Raw genomic sequence first — 19,981 nt, 5'->3', positions numbered from 1 at the left:
TTGATCATGATGCTTTGATGTAACTTTTGTTTTTTTAGTTTTATCTCATTTGTGTTTTTATTTTTATTTTTATAAAATTTACGTTATTTTAATTTTCTTTTTGAAAATATTGTAAACTGCTTTGGTCATCTCTTGTACTTGGTAAAACGGTATATAAATGTATTAAATAAATAATAAAATAATCACCTCCACAGACACACTCAAACAAGGAATGTCCAAGATACCAAACTTGAAATATTCAAAAACATGGTTCACGTATCACAATGAGCAACTAACAGAGCGTCAGTTTTATGGCATCTCAGGCAGCTCTGATGTTCTATAATCCATGTTTTCAACAACCTTTTAGCTTGGAAAGTGGAATATTTTTTTATCCTTATTAATTTAAATTATTGGATATGATGTGTCTATTGATTTGAAATATTTTATTGATGGTTTGATATTTTTTTAAACTTTTTGTTCTTCAGCTGATTGAACATTCTTTTTATTGGTATGGTTGATATTTTATATTTCTTGATTTAATTTAATATTTGCTTTGCATACAGAGTCTGGCTTTTGTGATTTCCAGTTCAGTTTTTGTCTACACATTTCTATCTATATTTTATGGTCTCTTTATTCTGTATTTGGTGAGAGTCTGACAATGTTCTGCCATGTGTGACTGAAGTCAAGAATTCTGTTAGCATGTAGTTTTTGGGTAGGGATTTACAGCATTCTGGCTTTTTCTGTTTTCCTAATAGGAGGTACATTGGTGTTTAGGGCTTGGTGTAATATTTGCAGAATTGCTTTTTCATAGGTAGAGTTGTTACTAATTGAGAGCAGTCACTTATTAATATTGAAGGCTTACTATATTTGAATTGTATTCAATTTATTCCTGGCTTTCTGTGGGACAAGTCTACACCCAGTGCACTTTAAAATAGGCCTAATACCATATGGGATCCAGTAAACTGCCTTGATTACTATGAGAAAGGTAGTTTATTAAACCTATTCAACTGCTATTGTTGAAAGTGTCTTTTTTACATTGCATGTAAATAGAATATACATGTTGTTGTAAGTGATATTTTTACTTCAGAAGATTGTACAATGAATATCCCTTTTCCATATAAAATCTTCCTTTTTAGGTTAGGGAAGTGGTTAATAAATTTTAAAATGGAAAAAAAAATGCATAATATTTAATTGTGTGGGGAGGTGGAGAAAGGGGAACAAAAGTCTGAATGGTTCATCTAGGGCAGGGGTCGGGAACCTATGGCTCGCGAGCCAGATGTGGCTCTTTTGATGGCCGCATCTGGCTCGCAGACAAATCTTTAATAAAAAAAAAAAATAACGTTAAAAATATAAAACATTCTCATGTATTTCAATCCATTCATTTCCTACCGCTCATGTTCATGGTTGCGGGTGGCTGGAGCCAATCACAGCTGTCCTCCGGGACAACACCAAATTTTTATTGGATAATGCGTAACGTACACGGGTCATAGTGAAGTCAGGAAGTAAACTTCCCTCCTTTTAATCAAGTAGTCAGGTAGCTAATTGCAGAAACCCTTTTATCGAAGAAGATGGCTAAAAGAAAAAAAGATGAGGAGTATCGTACTTTTCAGCAGGAATGCACAGAGGAATTCACCTTTGTGGAGAGAGCAGGTTCTGCAGTGTGTATAATATGCAATGATAAAATTGCATTGATGAAACGGTCAAATATAAAGCGGCACTTCGACACACGCCATACTACATTTGCATCGAAATATCCTGCGGGGGACAGCAGGAAGAAAGCATGCCAAGAGCTACTGTGCAGAGTGCAAGCTAGTCAGCAGCAACTCCGTGTTTGGACCCAACAAAGTGACTGGAATTCAGCTAGCTTTGCTGGTGCTTTAGCAATTGTGAGAAACGGAAAGCCATTCACAGATGGGGAGTATGCCAAAACATTCATGCTTGATGTTGCCAATGAACTTTTTGATGACTTTTCGGATAAAGACAAGATAATCAAACGAATAAAAGACATGCCTCTGTCAGCAAGAACTGTTCACGATCGTACCATCATGATGGCAAATCAAATTGAGGCAACACAAGTGAAGGACATAAATGCAGCACCATTCTTTTCTCTCGCTTTGGATGAGTCAACAGATGTAAGCCATTTATCCCAGTTCAGCGTGATTGCAAGGTATGCTGTTGGTGACACACTACGTGAGGAAAGTCTTGCTGTTTTGCCTATCAAAGGGACAACAAGAGGGGAGGATTTATTCAAGTCTTTCACTGAGCTCGCTAAAGAAAAAAATCTACCGATGGATAAACTTATTTCGGTGTGTACTGATGGTGTTCCGTGCATGGTGGGGAAAAACAGAGGATTTGTAGCGCTTCTTCGTGAACATGAAAAAAGACCCATCCTAAGTTTTCACTGCATCCTACACCAGGAGGCGCTTTGTGCTCAGATATGTGGCGAGCAGCTTGGTGAGGTGATGTCGCTGGTCATTCGGGTGGTCAACTTTATTGTTGCCCGAGCTTTAAATGATCGCCAGTTTAAAACACTGCTGGATGAAGTTGGGAATAATTATCCTGGTCTGCTTCTGCACAGCAATGTGCGTTGGTTGTCAAGAGGGAAGGTGCTCAGCCATTTCGCGGCTTGTCTGAGCGAAATCCGGACTTTTCTTGAAATAAAAAATGTTGAGCATCCTGCATTAGCTAACACTGAGTGGCTCCTGAAGTTCTACTATCTCGTGGACATGACTGAACATCTGAACCAGCTCAATGTGAAAATGCAAGGCGTTGGAAATACAGTCTTATCCCTTCAACAAGCAGTGTTTGCATTTGAAAACAAGCTAGAACTCTTCATCGCCGACATTGAAACAGGTCGTTTACCACACTTTGAAAAACTGGGAGAGTTTAAAGATGCATGCACAGCGAGTGACCCTGCTCAACATCTTGATCTTCAGCAGCTAGCGGGCTTCACATCTAATCTCCTGCAGTCATTCAAAGCGCACTTTGGAGAATTTCGTGAGTGCACTCGTCTTTTTAAGTTCATCACCCATCCACACGAGTGTGCAGTGGACAGCGCCGACCTGAGTTACATCCCCGGTGTCTCCGTCAGAGATTTTGAGCTACAAGCTTCTGACCTGAAGGTCTCAGACATGTGGGTGAATAAGTTCAAGTCACTGAATGAAGATTTGGAAAGACTTGCACGACAGCAAGCAGAGTTGGCGAGCAAACACAGGTGGGGAGAAATGAAAAAACTTCAACCCGCGGACCAGCTGATTGTCAAAACTTGGAACGTGCTTCCCGTCACATACCACACACTGCAGCGTGTGTGTATTGCTGTACTGACAATGTTTGGCTCTACGTATTAGGGATGTGAATCGTTTTTTGACGATTTAAAATATCGTCCGATATATTTTAAATCGTCAAAAATCGTTAGGGCCACGATACAATACCAATTCCCCCGATTTATCGTTAAAAAATTGTAAATCGGGGGAAGGGGGAGGGCAGGAAAACTGGCACACTAAAACCCCCTAAAACCCACCCCGACCCTTTAAATTAAATCCCCCACCCTCCTGACCCCCCCCCCCAAATGCTTTAAATTACCTGGGGATCCAGCGGTGGTCCAGAACGGCGGCGGTCCGGAACGGCCCCCTCAATTGAATCCTGTTGTCTTCAGCCGGCGCCATTTTGCAAAATGGCCGCCGCAAAATGGCGGCGGCCATAGACAAAAATGATTCGACGCAGGAGGTCGTTCCGGACCCCCGCTGGACTTTTGGCAAGTCTTGTGGGGGTCAGGAGGCCCCCCCAAGCTGGCCAAAAGTTCCTGGGAGTCCAGCGGGGTTCAGGAAGCGATTTCTTGCCGCAAATCATTTTCCGTACAGAAAATGGCGCCGGCAGGAGATCGACTGCAGGAGGTCGTTCAGCGGGGGTTCCGGACCGCCGCTGAACGACCTCCTGCGTCGAATCGTTTTTGTCTATGGCCGCCGCCATTTTGCGGCGGCCATTTTGCAAAATGGCGCCGGCTGAAGACAACAGGATTCAATTGAGGGGGCCGTTCCGGACCGCCGCCGTTCTGGACCACCGCTGGATCCCCAGGTAATTTAAAGCATTTGGGGGGGGGGGTTCGGGAGGGTAGGGGATTTAATTTAAAGGGTCGGGGGTGGGTTTTAGGGGGTTTTAGTGTGCCGGTTTTCCTGCCCTCCCCCTTCCCCCGATTTACGATTTTTGACAATTTAAAATATATCGGACGATATTTTAAATCGTCAAAAAACGATTCACATCCCTACTGCTGATCCTGATTCTGCTGATCCAGATCCTGCTGATCCTGACCTTAATCCTGGTCTTGCCGCTCCTGATCCTGATCCTGCTGTTCCAGATCCTGCTCCTCTTCAGGATTTCTCTCGGCTAGTTCTTTGGTTTCTGACTTTGGCTCTGTCACCGATTCTTTGTGTCTACCGCCTGCCTCGACCCTTGGCTTGTCTTCTCGTCTCGTCTCGTTCCTTCTCCTAAGTCCCAGCGGTCTGGGTCCTCACGAGCTCCTCTCGGAGGGATCTCGGGCTTCCAGGTTGAAGACTCCACTTTCATCTCTGTCTTGGTTCCGCCTCCCGACCTGTGCCATCTCCAAGGAATTCGCTCTTTCCATCTGTGCACTCCGCCAGGCCAGCCCAAGGGTCCACCGTTCTGTCCACAACAGTTTGTTAAGCCATGGACCCGGCGGACATCTCCAAACTGCAAGCTATTCCCGGGATGGCACAATTACTGCAGCAGCAGCAACATTGTCTTGATGTCCTGGCTGCCACCGTCGAGCGATTGACAAATCGGCTGGATGCCACTCCACCAGAGCCACCACTGGTACCTCCTCTGGTTCCCACAGTAAGCTTATCTGCATCCACTCAACTTCCAGCTCCCTCCCGCTACGCAGGCGAAGCCAAGGGTTGCTGAGTATTCCTGAACCAGTGTTACATTAGATTCTCGCTACTTCTGGGTCAGTTCCCGTCAGATTCAGTGAAGGTTGCCTACATCTTGTCGGTACTGGAAGGGAAGGCGTTGAATTGGGCTTCACCGATGTGGGAGCACCAGGATCCTTTGTTGAACAATCTGCAGCAGTTTGTTCTCCACTTCAAACAAGCTTTTGATGAACCCGCACATCTGCCTACAGCTACGTCAGAGCTGTTACAGCTAAGACAGGGATCTCGGTCCCTGGCAGACTATGCTATTGAGTTTCGTACTCTCGCAATGGAGGTAGGCTGGTGTGATGACAACTTGCGGGGAGTCTTTTTGGAAGGTTTGTCTGGTCACATCAAGGATGAGTTGGCCGCCAGAGACATTCCTGATAATCTCAATGACATAATTGATTTAGCCGGTCAGATAGACTGACGCCTCTAGCAAAGGGCCAAGGAGGGCCGTTCTTTACGCCGGCCCATATCTTTAGCACCAGTCTTCGCTAGACCCGTGATGACGCCTTCAAGTCACGGAACGGCACAATCAGAGCCATCAGCTGAAGAACCTATGCAGTTTGGTCGCACACCGTTGACTGCCGAGGAGAGGCGAAGATGCCGCGCACTGGGATTGTGTCTATACTGTGGCAACAAGGGCCACTTTCTAGCCCAGTGCAAGCAGCGCCTGGGAAACGCCAAAACCTAGGCAGTACAGAGGAGCTACTCCTAGGTTGTGTTAATTAGAGATGTGAATCAGAACCGGAATTGGTTCGGATTCCGGTTCCGATTCACATGTGGGTTTTTTTCAATCGGGCCCGATTGTAATTTTGTTTATCGGCTGCGCCCCAACCGTTAAAAAAACCCCCACCCCGACCCTTTAAAAGTAACCCCTTAGCTTCCCCCACCCTCCCGACCCCCCAAAAAACCTTTTACAGGTACCTGGTGGTCCAGTGGGGGTCCCGGGAGTGATCTCCCGCAATCTCCCACTCCGGGCCGTCCTCCCACTCCCGGGCCATCGGCTGCCACTAATCAAAATGGCGCCGATGGCCCTTTGCCCTTACCATGTGACAGGGTATCCGTGCCATTGGCCGGATCCTGTCACATGGTAGGAGCACTGGATGGCCGGCGCCATCTTGTGCTCCTACCATGTGACAGGGGCTGACCAATGGCACCGATAGCCCCTGTGACATAGTAAGGGAAAAGGCTATAGGCGCCATTTTGAATACAGGCAGCCAATGGTCCGAGTGCAAAAGGTCGCTCCCGGAACCCCGCTGGACTTTTGGCAAGTCTTGTGGGGGTCAGGAGGGTCCCCCAAGACTTGCCAAAAGCCCTGGTCAGGAGGGTGGGGGAAGCTAAGGGGTTACTTTTAAAGGGTCGGGGTGGGTTTAGGGGTTATTTTTGTGTGCCGTTTTTCCCGCCCTCCCCCAAAACCCCTCCCCCCAAAACCCCACGATCAATATCATGGGGTTTTCCTATCGTTTTGGGGGAGCCCCCGATTTCTGACGATTTTGAAAATATCGACAATATTTTCAATCGTCCGAAGCCCGATTCACATCCCTAGTGTTAATTCTGCTCCTCAATGTACTGTACCGGTGACTCTAGAATACCCAGGAGGGTCCTTTCACACTCTCGCCTTCATAGACTCTGGAGCGGGTGGAAACTTCATTTTATCGGATTTGGTGCAACAATTGCGTTTACCTACTGTTCCTCGAAGTTCCCCGCTTCGCATCACTTCTATCCGAGGTACAGTCCTTCCTGGGAGGATTTCTGACTCTACGGTTCCTCTGACTCTTTGGACTGGAGCGCTGGTACTGGGGTTGCCATGGTTACAGCAGCACTCTCCCATAATTCATTGGGACTCCTTACAAATAGCTCAGTGGAGCCCCTTTTGTTTTTCCAATTGTCTCAAGGTGCCGAAGCCTTCTTCATGCACATGCTAAGTACTTCTGTATTACCTCCTACACCTTACATGGACTTTGCAGAGGTTTTTTCAAAAAAGAAAGTAGAGATTTTGCCACGTCATCGCCCCTTTGACTGCACCATAGACTTATTGCCCGGCATCACGCCGCCGAGTGGTAGAGTGTATCCTTTGTCTCTGCCGGAGTCACGCGCAATGTCTGAATACATCACTTAAAACCTCACCAAGGGATTTATCCACCCTTCTCGATCACCAGCCGGAGCAAGGTTTTTCTTCGTGGGGAAGAAGGATGGTACACTCAGACCTTGTATAGATTACAGAGGCTTAAACACCATTACAAAGCGAGATCGGTACCCCCTTCCTTTAATTCCAGAACTCTTGGACAGACTGCAGGGGGCAAAGATCTTTACAAAGCTTGATCTGCGGGGAGCATACAATTTAGTTCGCATCCGTCCTGGAGACGAATGGAAGACTGCCTTTAATACAAGAGATGGGCATTATGAATACCTAGTAATGCCGTTTGGCTTGTGTAACGCTTCGGCAGTCTTCCAAAATCTTATGAATGAGGTGTTGAGAGAGATGCTGCACTCTTACGTCATAGTGTATTTGGATGACGTCTTAATTTATTCCCAAGATTTGAAGTCCCACAGCCAACATGTTAGACAAGTGTTGCAAGTCTTGAAAGACAATCACCTGTATGCCAAACTCGAGAAATGTATGTTCGAATGTGAGTCACTTCCCTTCTTGGGGTACATCATGTCATCTACCGGTTTTCAAATGGATCCAGAGAAAGTATCAGCAATCACAAACTGGCCCCGTCCCGTGGGGGTGAAAGCCTTGCAGCGTTTCCTCGGATTTGCGAACTTCTACAGACATTTTATTCCTAATTACTCTTTGAGAGTTGCACCCCTCTCTGCACTGACTCGTAAAGTGGCGAATGCCAAGGAATGGTCCAAAACAGCTTGTCAAGCCTTTGAGGATTTGAAACAGGCATTCTTGATGGACACTTGTTTGTATCATCCAGATCCGCAACGTCCGCAACGTCCTTTTATTGTGGAGATAGATGCATCCAGGATTGCAGTAGGAGCGATACTCAGTCAGCACTCAGACACAGGCAAGTTGCTTCCATGCTCCTATTTCTCCAAAAAATTCTCACCAGCTGAGTGTAACTACAGTATAGGGGACAAGGAGCTTTTGGCAATTAAGTTGGCCTTCGAGGAATGGAAGCAATGGCTAGAAAGTGCAATCCATCCTGTCACAGTCTACACTGATATAAAAACTTGGAATTCTTGTGCCAAGCACAGAGGCTGAACCCCAAACAAGCCAGGTGGTCTCTTTTTTTTAACCGTTTTGATTTTACCCTTCGCTACCGGCCAGCATCCAAAAATATCCATGTGGATGCCTTGTCCCGTACTTCTGAGTAAGAGGAGGAGGAAGGGCATCCTCAATACATCCTGGATCCCACTAAGATCAACCTGGCCACTGTGATTGTGAGTTCTCTGGGGAAGACAGCACTTCTGGACAAGGGTCTTGAGTTGGGCCCACGATTCCCTGACTGGAGGCCACGATGGTCGAGACAGGACTTTGATTTATTGAACTACTATTACTGGTAGCCAAACCTAAGACAAGATGTACGTACTTATGTGAGTTCCTGTCCTACTTGTGTTGGACAAAAACCTTGAATTGGTCACCCTTGGGGCCTATTGCAGCCACTGCCTGTTCCAACAGAACCGTGGACTCATATAGCTACAGATTTTGTAGTAGAATTGCCTTTGTCCAATGGGAAAACCGTCATTTGGGTCACGGTGGACCGTTTTTCCAAAATGGCTCATTTTGTGCCGTTGACCAAGCTACCGTCTGCACCAGAGTTAGCATTGCTATTTGCACAGCACATCTTTCACATTCATGGACTTCCGCAAAACATCGTTTCTGACCGGGGCCTGCAGTTTATGGCCCGCTATTGGAAAGCTCTGTGCAAGAAGTTTGAGATATAACTCAGTTTCTCCACCACATTTCATCCCCAAAGTAACGGACAGACAAAGCGCATGAATCGCTCCCTAAAGATTTTCCTTTGAGCTTTTGCTAACGACAAACAGAACAACTGGGTAGAGTTACTACCCTGGGCCGAGTTTTCCTACAATAACCAAATTCACTTGGCTACTGGAAGTTCGCCCTTTCAAGCAGTATATGGGAAGCAACTTAAACCACCACTACCCCTGTCTGTCTCGGTGCCGTCACCGGCAGCCCAGTTGTCTGCACAGCAATTGCACAGACTTTGGAATTCCATCCAAGATAAACTCACCGCTTCACCGCTAAAAGGTATGCCGACCGGCATCATCGACCAGCGCCAGTGTTCCTTCCGGGAGACAAAGTCTGGCTTAGCACCAAGAACATTCACCACAAGTTGCCCTCTAAAAAACTGGCTCCTAAATTCTGCAGACCATTTCGAGTTGCTGAGAGAGTTGGAATGGTTTCCTATTGTTTATGCCTTCCTACTGCGCTACGCATCTACAATGTATTTCACTTTTCTCTTCTTAAACTGGTAGTTCTTTCTCGATTTCATCAGAGATCTCCTGATACTATGGAGAACCCCGCTGCTGATGACCCTACATACCAGGTTCGAGAGATCCTTGATGTACGTTTCTTTAATCATTGCTGGGAATACTTGTTAGCTTGGGAAGGCTGTGGTGAGGAGGAGAACACTTGGGAGCCCACTCGCAACATCCTAGACAAATCACTTCTGCAACAGTTTCACTTGGATCATCCTGGTAAACAGGGTCCTTTGAAGAGGGGGCATAAGGGAGGGGGTACTGTTGCGATCTGCTGCCTCCTGCTGCGGGTCGCGGTGGGGCGCAGCACTTCTGGGCCTACCAGGCCTCTTCGAGGCGGCGTCCCCATGAGGGAGACGCCGCCAAGCCTCGAGTTTAACTCTGCCCCTTCCCGGGGCATGCGCGCATGTGAGAGGGGACCTTTTAATGGTCCAACCGTGGGGAGCTCCGGCCCACCCCCTTTGATGATGTCAGGCGCCGGCGACTACTTAAGGCCTTTTAATGCATGCGCACATGGCAACTACTTAATGCCAAGTGCGCATGCTGAGAACCATGCGCACATGGACACCACACAAGCCTTTTGAAATCAACCCCTAGGAGCACTGGCAGGAGCTCTCCAAGGCATCATTAGAAGAGCAAAGTAACTTCAAGAGTGTCAGTAACACCCAAAGGCAGTAATAACACCCCTAAATGCAGCACAAGGGGGACAAAGTGGCACCAAAGGGGTATGAACATCCTAAGCACAATGAAAGAAGAACAAAACTGCAAAGGTGGCAGAAAAAAATCTCAGGCATTGATAAAGGAACAAAGCAGCACTAAAAGTGGCATGAAAACTCCAAGACACCAATGACAGGTGCAAAGCAGCCACCCACAGTGGCAAGAACATCTGAAGGTGAAGAATCTGGGGTATAGCCACAAGACTAAGAGGAGAAAGATCACCAAGGTATAGCATGAGGGGTATAGAAGCAAGGCAGAGTAGCAACAAACTCCTAAGTTGTAGAGTTTGATATATGGCAGCAAGAAAACCAAGGTATAAAATCTGTTATATTTAGAGCAGCAAGGCTGAGTGCAGAAAGACCCCAAGAGCAATGCTTAGTAGAGATGTGCATTCGTTTTTGCCGAATTGGAAAATTTCAACGAAATGTCCAATTCGACATGTTTCAGGGAGCCTGAAAAAGATCGGGATTTTCCTGGTTTTTTGCAAAAATTAGTTTTTCCGATTAGTGCGCACTAACAGGAATCAGTGCGTGCTAACTCCCCATTAGTGCGCGCTAACAAAAAGTAACAAAAGATAACAAACTCTAACGGTTTTTGTTTAGCGCGCACTAACGGGGAGTTAGCGCGCACTAATGGGGAGTTAGCGCACACTAACTAAAAATCGATTTTTCACAAAAAAAAGACCCGAACCAAAAAAACAAAGAATGACACGAACACAAAAAATGATGCACAGCTCTAATTGCTTAGTGACAAGAAAACCCACAAGGTATAGAGTCTGGGTTATGGCAACTAAGGTGAGTGGCAGCAAGACTCCCCAGGTGGTTCATCAGGATAATGGCAGCAAGACCCCAAAGGTAATACATTGGAGCATGGTGGCTAAGCAGTGTGGCAACAAGACAGAGTGGAAGTAATACCCACAAGGCATATCATCAGGACATTCACAGTAAGGCAGAATGGAAGCAAGACCCCCTTTGTGGTACATCAGGGGCATGACAGAAAGGCAGAGTGGCAGCAGACCATCAAGGCGTAGAGTGAAAACAACACAAAGTCATCAATATCCCCAAGGCATAGTGTTGGGAATTACAAACAACATAAAGGCATCAAAACACCAAAGGCATAGAGTGTGGGGAATTGAAAACAGCACAAAGGTAAGAGAACCCCCAACACATACAGTGTGGGGGAATCATAAAAAGTACAAAGGCAAGACAATCCCCAAGGCATAGAATGAGGAGAATTTCAAACACTACAAAAGGCATGAAAACACCCAAGGCATAGACTACAGGTAATCACAAACACTGCAAAGGCATCAAATCTACCAAGGTGTAGAGTGCAAGTAATTAAAAGCAGCAGAAAGGCATGAGATCCCCCATGGCATAGAGTGTCTATTATCACAAACAGCACAAAGGCATTAAAATCCCCAAAGTGTAGAATGCATGTTACCTCAAACAGCATAAAGGCATCAAACTCCCCCTCCTCCAAAGTATACAGCACAAAGTACATCATATAGTATACAGCACAAAGGCAATGTGAAAAACCAGAAAAGAAGTGAGATGGGAGAAGAAATTCATTTTTTTTCACATTTATATTTATATCCCTCTATAATCAATAGAAAAGCAAGGTGGAAGAAGTGGGCTGTTTGTAGAGGGATGTAACAAAACAATAAGCTGGAGAACCAAAAAAGAGGTGGAATGGGAAGAAAAAAATATTTTTTTTCACCGTTTTATTTTGGGGACAAAGAAGTAGAGTGGGAGAACTAGGCAGGGATCCAAACAGCAAATAACAAGGAGGCATCAAAACCTTCAAAGTGGTATATCATGGGAATGGAAGCTAGACCCCTAAGGTGGTATATCTGGGCCATGGCAGCTAGGCAAAGTGGCAGCATGACATCCAACATGCTTTCAGTCACTTTGCCAGTCACATGAAAATTCTGGAAAGCCCAGAAAAATCATTTAGTTAAAAAAATATCAGCTTTTCTATCAACTCTGGCATCAGCCTTGAACAATGAGAGCTCACAATAACCCCTGTCATTGAGAAGTCAGTTTGCTAGGCCCACTTGGTGGGGAGGAAAGAAATTGCTGAGGCATATTGGACAGGTCAAACCAGATTATGGACTTGTTTGCTCAATATACCAGTACACTTGTACCCATGTCCTCTATGGGCTCTGTTATATAGTGTGTCACAGAAATTTCTGCTGGTGTCTCTTTTGATGGGGTAGGGAAAGGATCTTTCTTGCCAGCTGCTTTAACTATGGCCTGTGTCAGGCTCTGTGTGGGCAATGTGGCTTTGGCATTTTGGGGCTGGAGAGGAAGTACAAGCTGGCAAGAATGAAATAGGGTAGGGGATATGGATGGGATCCCAATAGCAAATAACAAGGAGGTTTAATAAACCCCAAGGTGGTACATCATAGGCATTAAAGCTAGACAGTCGATGCTTCGGATGTGGGGGTAGGGGCTGAGTTGAGCCAAACAGGAGACTCAAAGAACCTTCGACCCTGTTCATTCTTCTCACGAAGATTTTCTCCAGCCGAGAAGAATTACGGAATCGGTGACAAGGAGCTCCTAGCTATAAAGCTTGCATTTGAGGAGTGGCGGCCATGGCTCGAAGGCGCTTAACATCAAATAACCATCTTCATGTATCACAAAAAGCTTGAGTATCTCCGTCACGCACAACGTTTAAATTATAGACAGGCCAAGTGGTCTTTATTCTACAACTGTTTTGATTTTCTGCTTAAGTATCGACCTGGAGATCAAAACACCAGAGCAGACACGCTATCTTGTTCGTTTTACTCAGAAGATATGCCTGATGAACCACAGCACATAATAGATCCAAAGAACATATCTCTAGCAACCAGCCAGTCCATTCCTGCTGGTGACGCTATCAACTCTCATCCAAATACATCTACTGGAGAGTCATCTTTAGAAGTGGATTTTAGACCTTCTTCTACACCACCACTTCCACTGAATCCCTCAGTGACGTCCACAGCAGCTCCACCCATTGCTGCTGATATCATCAATAACACTCTGCAAGATTCTTCCGAGTCTCAAGATCCATCTGACATCGTTGTAGAAGACGAGGTTGAACTCAAGATCAAAGAGATTTTGGATGTTCGTAACAGAGGCAATAATTTTGAATACCTTCTGGTTTGGGAAGGCTTCGGCCCCGATTTGATCACTTAGGAGCCTCAGACCAATATCTTGGATAAAGAGATGCTTCATCAGTTCCACCTCGTGCATCCTTTGAAACCTAAGCCTGGTACCCGAAGAGGAGTTCGCCCTTTGAAGGGGGTACTGTTGCATTCGTGCCTACTTTTTGTCCTCGCTCCACCCTCTCTTCCTGTGTGGCGACTCCCTCCGGGCCTGATGGACGGCTTGCTGCCACGGCGTCTCTATGCTGCTTCTCCCCGGCGTCCCCAGGCCGGCTCGACGCTGTGGATCCGCCATGTTTCTGATGATGTAGGGCGCGCGCGTGCGCATGCTCTGAAGTATGTACCAGCAAGGGCGCAAACCTCAGGGGCGTCCCCCTGTATTGACATCATCCGCTTCCAACATAAAAGGTCTTTACTTTTGCTAACAGATTGAGTTAGCAAGGACTACGATTCGGACTCGGACAAGGATATGAATTCATCCAAGCTACTCTGCCTCCTCGGACTTACCAGAGGTACCCGCTCCTCGGGGGCCTTGCTCTCTTTTCTCTATTTCAGATTGCAGATAGGAACCGGTACTCGCTCCTCGAGGGCCCATGTTCCTGAACACTCTGTAGATTCTCTACTGTCTAGAAGCTATTACAGATACACACTATCTGTGTCTGTCTCCAAACTCAAGCCTAGCCAGTGGTTCTTCTCAGGATCTCCTCTTGGGGGTACTGTCAACTGCCATTGGTCCAAGGATTCACCTATTTACATTCCTGTCCAGCTAAACACCCTCTCTAGTACTCCGCTGGTACAGATTGCCAACTCAGCAGTCTATATCATAACAGATTGCCAACTCCTTAGCAGATCTGTAACAGTTTGCTAACTCCTCTCCCCCTGGAGGAGTAGATCCTATCAGATTGCTACTCTCATCTGCTAGCTCCTCCCATCAGCATAGCAGATCATTACAGATTGCTAACTCCTCCTTCCACAGGAGCAGATTTCTAACAAAGACATCACTGAGTCTGCCCCCTCGCCACCCCGACTCCGCCCCCAGCATGCTATCACACGTGATAAGCCTTTGAAATTGACCCCCTAAGTTAGCAGACCTATAGTTAGCAGTCCTTTAGTTAGCAGTCCTATAGTTAACCAGATAATCTTATATGGCTAACTTCTCACTAAGTGATTATATTTAGTGGCACAACTACAATGCTAAAGATCTAACATAAGTTAGTTATGTTTGTCCAGCTAACTTAGGCCTGGATTTTCTAAGGCTGCAGACCTTAGAAAATCCGGTGGTAATGGGGGGCGGGGGGGGGAGGGGTGCGAAGCAGGGGGCGGGCCTGCAAAAGCCGGCAGCCATCGCACCATTGCAGTGCGCTGGCTGCCTGCTTTCGCACTGAATAACTACTCCATAAAAGGTGTAGTTATTTGGCGCGAAACTGGCAGCAATAAGGGTCCTTACCTTTCACTGCCAGCGATCTCTCCGCAGAGTCAGCCCCAATGCCGCCCCAATTCCTCCTCTTCCGGGGCCGACTCCGCCCCATTTAGAGATCGCATGCGAAAAGGGACTTTTTGCCTGCGAACACTTTTGAAAATGTCCCCCTTAGCCAGACATCTCATTGCTGAATATTGTCATCATTGATCCCAGGGAATATTCCATAAGTTTTTGTTCATCTCTTATTTCTGCAAATAATTAACCAAGCTGGTAAAAGCTAGATTTAATCATGCCAGTCAAGTATTTCTCTGCTATTTTGGTGGCCTAAAAAATTGTGCTTTCTCACAATGGGCATGATTTTAAAAAAGCATTTACCCATTTAAAATTGGGTTTTACACATGTAAATGCACTTTACTCGAGTAAATGAGCTTTTGAAAATTGCTATGATAATATATGGAAACATAGAAGTGACGGCAGAAGAAGGCCATATGGCCCATCCAGTCTGCCCAGCAAGCTTTCACAGTTATTTTTCTCATACTTATCTTTTACTCTGACCGCTGAGGGCCCTTATTAGTAACTTTTTGGTTCTAATTTTCCTTCCACCCCTGCCATTGATATAGAGAGCAGTGCTGGAGCTGCATAAAAGTGAAGTATCAAGCCTAATTGGTATGGGGTAGTAACCGCCGCAATAAGCAAGCTACTCCCATGCTTATTTGTTTACCCAGCCTGTGCAATTTAGTCCTTGTTGGTTGTCTTAATATAAATCCTCTTTTCTTCATTCCCCCTGCCATTGAAGCAGTGAGCTGCGCTGTATATGTATTCAAAGTGAAGTATTGGTTCGTGGTAGTAACCACCACAACAAGCAAGCTACTCCCACGCTTATTTGTTTTCGCAGACTATGCAATTCAATCCTAGTTGGTAGTTGTCTGAATGTAAATCCTCTTATCTTCATTCCCGTCTGCCGTTGAAGCAGTGAGCTGCGGTATGGGGTAGATTTTAAAAAACTACGCCCATGCGTACTTTTGTTTGCATGACCGGCGCAAACAAAAGTACGCCGGATTTTAATAGATACGCGCGTAGCTGCACGTATCTTTTAAAATCCAGGGTTGGTGCGCGCAAGGCTGTGCAAAATCGGCAGCCTGTGTGCGCCGAGCCACGCAGCCTGCCTCTATTCCCTATCGGAGCGGCCTCAGAGGGAACTTTCCTTCCATCTCCCCCCACCTTCCCCTCTCTTCCCCTACCTAACCCACCCCCGGTCCTAACTAATTCCCCCCCCTACCTTTATTCCAAAAGTTATGCCTGCCCGAGGCAGGCGTAACTTGCACGCCCTGGGCTGGCTGCTGGCGCACTATATTCCGGTCCGGGGGCTGGTCTGGAGGCCACAGCCACGCCTCTGGGCCGGAACCACGCCTGCAGCCCCGCCCCCGGAATGCCCCCGATGACGCACCGGCCGCAACACGCCCCTGACACGCCCCCCAGGAAAGCCCCGGGACTTACGCGCGTCCCAGGGCTTTGCGCGCACGGGCAGCCTATGCAACATAGGCTCAGCACGCGCAGGGGGAGCTTGGGGCAGTTTTTCAGGGGGTACGCGCGTAAGATACGAGCGTACCCCTTTGAAAATCTGCCCCTATATGTATTCAAAGTGAAGTATCAGGCTTAATTGGTTTGGGGTAGTAACCGCCACAACAAGTAAGGTACTCCCACGCTTATTTGTTTACCCAGAATATGCAATTCAATCCTAGTTGGTAGTTGTCTGACTGTAAATCCTCTTATCTTTATTCCCCCCTGCCGTTGAAGCAGTGAGCTGCGCTGTATATGTATTTAAAGTGAAGTATCAGGTTTAATTGGTTAGAGGTAGTAACCGCTGCAACAAGCAAGCTACTCCCATGCTTATTTGTGAATACAAATCCTTTGTCCCACATTTCCTCTTGCCGTTGATGCATAGAGAAATGTTGGAGTCGCATTAACCGTGTGTATGTTTATTGAATAAGGGTATTAATCACCAGGAAGTAGCTGTCATTCCCGCAAGCCACCCCCATACCTCTTCTCTTCATTCACATCCTCGTGACTTTATGGATCCACAGTGTTTATCCCATGCCCCTTTGAAATCCTTCACAGTTTTAGTCTTCACCACTTCCTCCGGAAGGGCATTGCAGGCATCCACCTGTTACATTTACGCAAGTAACTGCTTGAAAATTGCCTCCTTTGTGCGGATAAAGCATGGCATATGTAACTTAGCACTTTTGGAGTTCTTTTTTAGCTTCTAATAATTCTTGCCACTGCTGTTGCAAATCAGCTGAAAAATCTTGAAAAATAAGAATCCTGGAGCCTTGATAAGAAAACTCTCCGGCTTTGCATGCTGCCCCCATTATTCTAACCTCATTTTCTACATTGTGCAAAGAAATAATAATGGTCTCTTGATATTAAGATTAAGCTGTCTGAGAGTTCAGTGAGTTCTTTCAATTTTAACTTTATTATGCTTTGTGGGCATGTTAAGCACTCATGGCAGCTATATTGAAGAAAATCATACCAGGTCTGCACTTTCAGTTTTCTCTGCCAAGCCCAAATGATATTTTGTTGACTGCAGTTCTTGAGATCACTTTTCAGTAAGAAACTTGATCAAATGCTCCATTTCTTTCTAATTTTTGTTAGGAAATATATCACTTCATGTGCCCATTTTCTTTCCTCTTCCACTTTTGTCACAGTCTCATTTACTGAGGAAACAAGATGACTCCAGGCTTAAATACATTTTAGAAAAGAGCTGCTGCAGCACTTCTTTCATTTCTAGTGGAAGGGAAGTCGAATCCTTTTCATAACCATCAGTGGCCATTTTGACCTCAATGCTAATATTTTTAGAAATGGTTATAGTAGATGATTTTTTTGGGCTTACCTGCTTGCTCAGCCTACACAGTCGCACCAGAAGTTATGTAACCTTCTACAGACTTTTTTATAGACATCTTGTAGCCCTGGAGAAATACATAAAAGGATGAATTGACAAAGGTTTCAGCGAGAGCTCAGCACACACATTATTCTATTACAGCTGAATCAGGTGATACTGCCTCCTTCCCACCCACCTCCCAGTAAACTTAAATTTTATAAAATTAGGAAAAGATGCCTTGCCATTCAATAGAGTAGATTCAGGACCGATGCTACCAGGTGTGCATACTGTGCAATTGTACAGGGTGGCACACCTGGAGGGGCAGCGGAAGAAGAAGCAGCCCGTGAGGCCGCCGGTGGACCCCCAACCCACTGGCAGCTGAGAAAAAGAAGAGGCCCGCGAAGCTGTCAGTAGACCACATCCCACCAGTGGCCCAGAAGATGAAGAGGCACATGAGGCCACCAGTGGACTCTATCTCATTGGCGGCCAAAGAAAGAAGAAGGAGCCTGTTTTCTTGGTGCTGGCGATGCACAAGATCAGCACAGAGGAAGTGCAAGCCTGGCATGATTCGATTAGTGCAGAGGCTGGAACACAAGGAGGAGCAGCAGAATGGTTCACATTGGTGTGTGTGTGTGTGAGTGTGTGTGTGTGTGTCTGTATGTGAATGAATGAGACCCTTACTGGGGTGTGGGGGTGTGGTATGTGTGAATGAGGGCCTAGCCTGAGGATTGTGGTGTGTGTAAATAGGATCATGACTTGGGGAGTATATATGAATGGGAACCTGACTTTGGCGGGGGGGGGGGGCAGGGGCTGAATGGGAGCCTGAATGGGGGTTATATGAATGGGAACCTGAATGGAGTGTGTTTGTGTGTGCATGGGAACCTAATGTGAGTGTGTGTAGGAATCTGTTTGTGGGGTGTGTGTCTGTGAATGGGCCAATCTGAGAAGAGGCGTTATCAGTGCACTGTCAGAGATGAACAACTGGCATTAATCAGGCTGTCCGCTTGATGAATCTGAAGAAAGAAATAAAGGACTTGGAAAAAGGGCACAAAATCAGCTGATTAAAAACCTTAATTATGCATTTGCTTGACTATGCATGAAGCTGCTGAATTATGCATAGGTAAGCCCTTAAAAGCAATGGGTACAAGCACTCAGGGTCATTGTTGGCCAATTGTTATCCATTAAAAGAAGAAGATGATTCATCTGAGTGCTGTCTGCTCCCCTGGCCAGCTCCATGCACTCGCTACCTAGAGAAGGACCGATCCCCTCCAAGGTGTTTCTGAGTTGCTGGCAAGTGCAAAGTGAAGCCCTTCTCAGTTCTGGACATCTTTGCCTGGGGAACAGATCCAGTCATGCAAAATGTAGAGGTCCAGGCCACAGAGAGCATAGCTGAAGTCCGCATCACTGGTGAAAATTTAAGCAATCCCTACCCATGGATCAGAAAGATAGGCTTTTTTGCATTTGTATGCAAGTCATTGCAAGGGGCAGTGAGGCTAACATTTACTCTATAATCAGGCAGCAGGATGCTAAGTAAGCAGAAATAATCTAATAGCTTGTGTGTTTCCTGATGAAGTATTGTGCTTAGCCCTGTGTAACTTAGCAATAAAGCATTACTCAAACAATTTGATAAATTCTCTAAGTAGACAGACAGGAGGTCCCTGCTGAAATAAGGAGGTACACACATAAAGAAAGGGTGGGGGTAGAAAATCTTAACTCTACTCCATACAATTCTGTTCCTTAGATCATTGGAAATATTCTTTTTTTTAAGGATGGTTTTACTAATATGATTGATTTATATTCCTTGATTTTATTGTTTGATGAATGATTTATGAGGATTGATGATGTTTCTGTTTCTCCATTGCTGCACTGCATACAGAGCCTGGCTTGTTGTGGTTTCCAGTTCAGTTTCTGTTTATAGTTTATAGTCTCTTTATTCTGTATTTGGTGAGGGTGAGTCTGTGTTCTGCATGTTTAACTGAGGTATTCTGTGTTTAAAAAAATAAGAGGAGGGGCAGCACAGTAATTATTCACACAGGGCAGCAAAAATGCTAGCACTGACTCTAAGTAGATTCAGTACATACAGATTTATAATTGTAGATTGACAGGATGCAAACATCAAAGAAATTCCTCACCATGATCACACAGATGATCACACAGAGAAACACACAGAGGATCTCTAGTGGCTAAAGGATGTAAATGAAGATAAGGGATAACCTGCACTGAGGTAACCTGAATACAGTGGGGGTTATTACCCTTGACAAAAGGCATGGGGGTAGCCTGCGCAGAGCAGCAGTTACTATATTAACAATAAAAATAAATGAATTAAAATAATAAATAAATAAAGCTTGTAGAGCAGACTGGATGGACTACTTGGGTCTTTTTCTGCCATCATTATGTAACTTATGTAACTTATGTAACTTTTATGTTACTTTTATGTAACTTTTATGTTACTTATGTAA

General features: G+C 45.7%; 1 protein-coding gene across 1 annotated transcript; it reads left to right on the top strand.

The window, feature by feature from the left end:
- Window positions 1-1,547: 1,547 nt before the first annotated feature.
- Window positions 1,548-3,326, top strand: LOC115083339 (general transcription factor II-I repeat domain-containing protein 2-like). The gene has a single exon (XM_029587141.1). It carries the CDS (start codon window positions 1,548-1,550, stop codon window positions 3,324-3,326), a length of 1,779 nt encoding a protein of 592 aa, XP_029443001.1.
- Window positions 3,327-19,981: the final 16,655 nt, after the last annotated feature.

The sequence above is a fragment of the Rhinatrema bivittatum genome, chromosome 2 (assembly GCF_901001135.1).
Source record: "Rhinatrema bivittatum chromosome 2, aRhiBiv1.1, whole genome shotgun sequence".
In the NCBI taxonomy this organism is placed as follows: Eukaryota; Metazoa; Chordata; class Amphibia; order Gymnophiona; family Rhinatrematidae; genus Rhinatrema; species Rhinatrema bivittatum.
Note: the sequence above shows the minus strand (reverse complement) of the source record. Positions and strands in the feature narration are given on the sequence as shown.

Excerpts from the sequence above, each read along its gene's own strand:
- LOC115083339 (XM_029587141.1), top strand. The coding sequence starts at position 1,548 with ATGGCTAAAAGAAAAAAAGATGAGGAGTATCGTACTTTTCAGCAGGAA.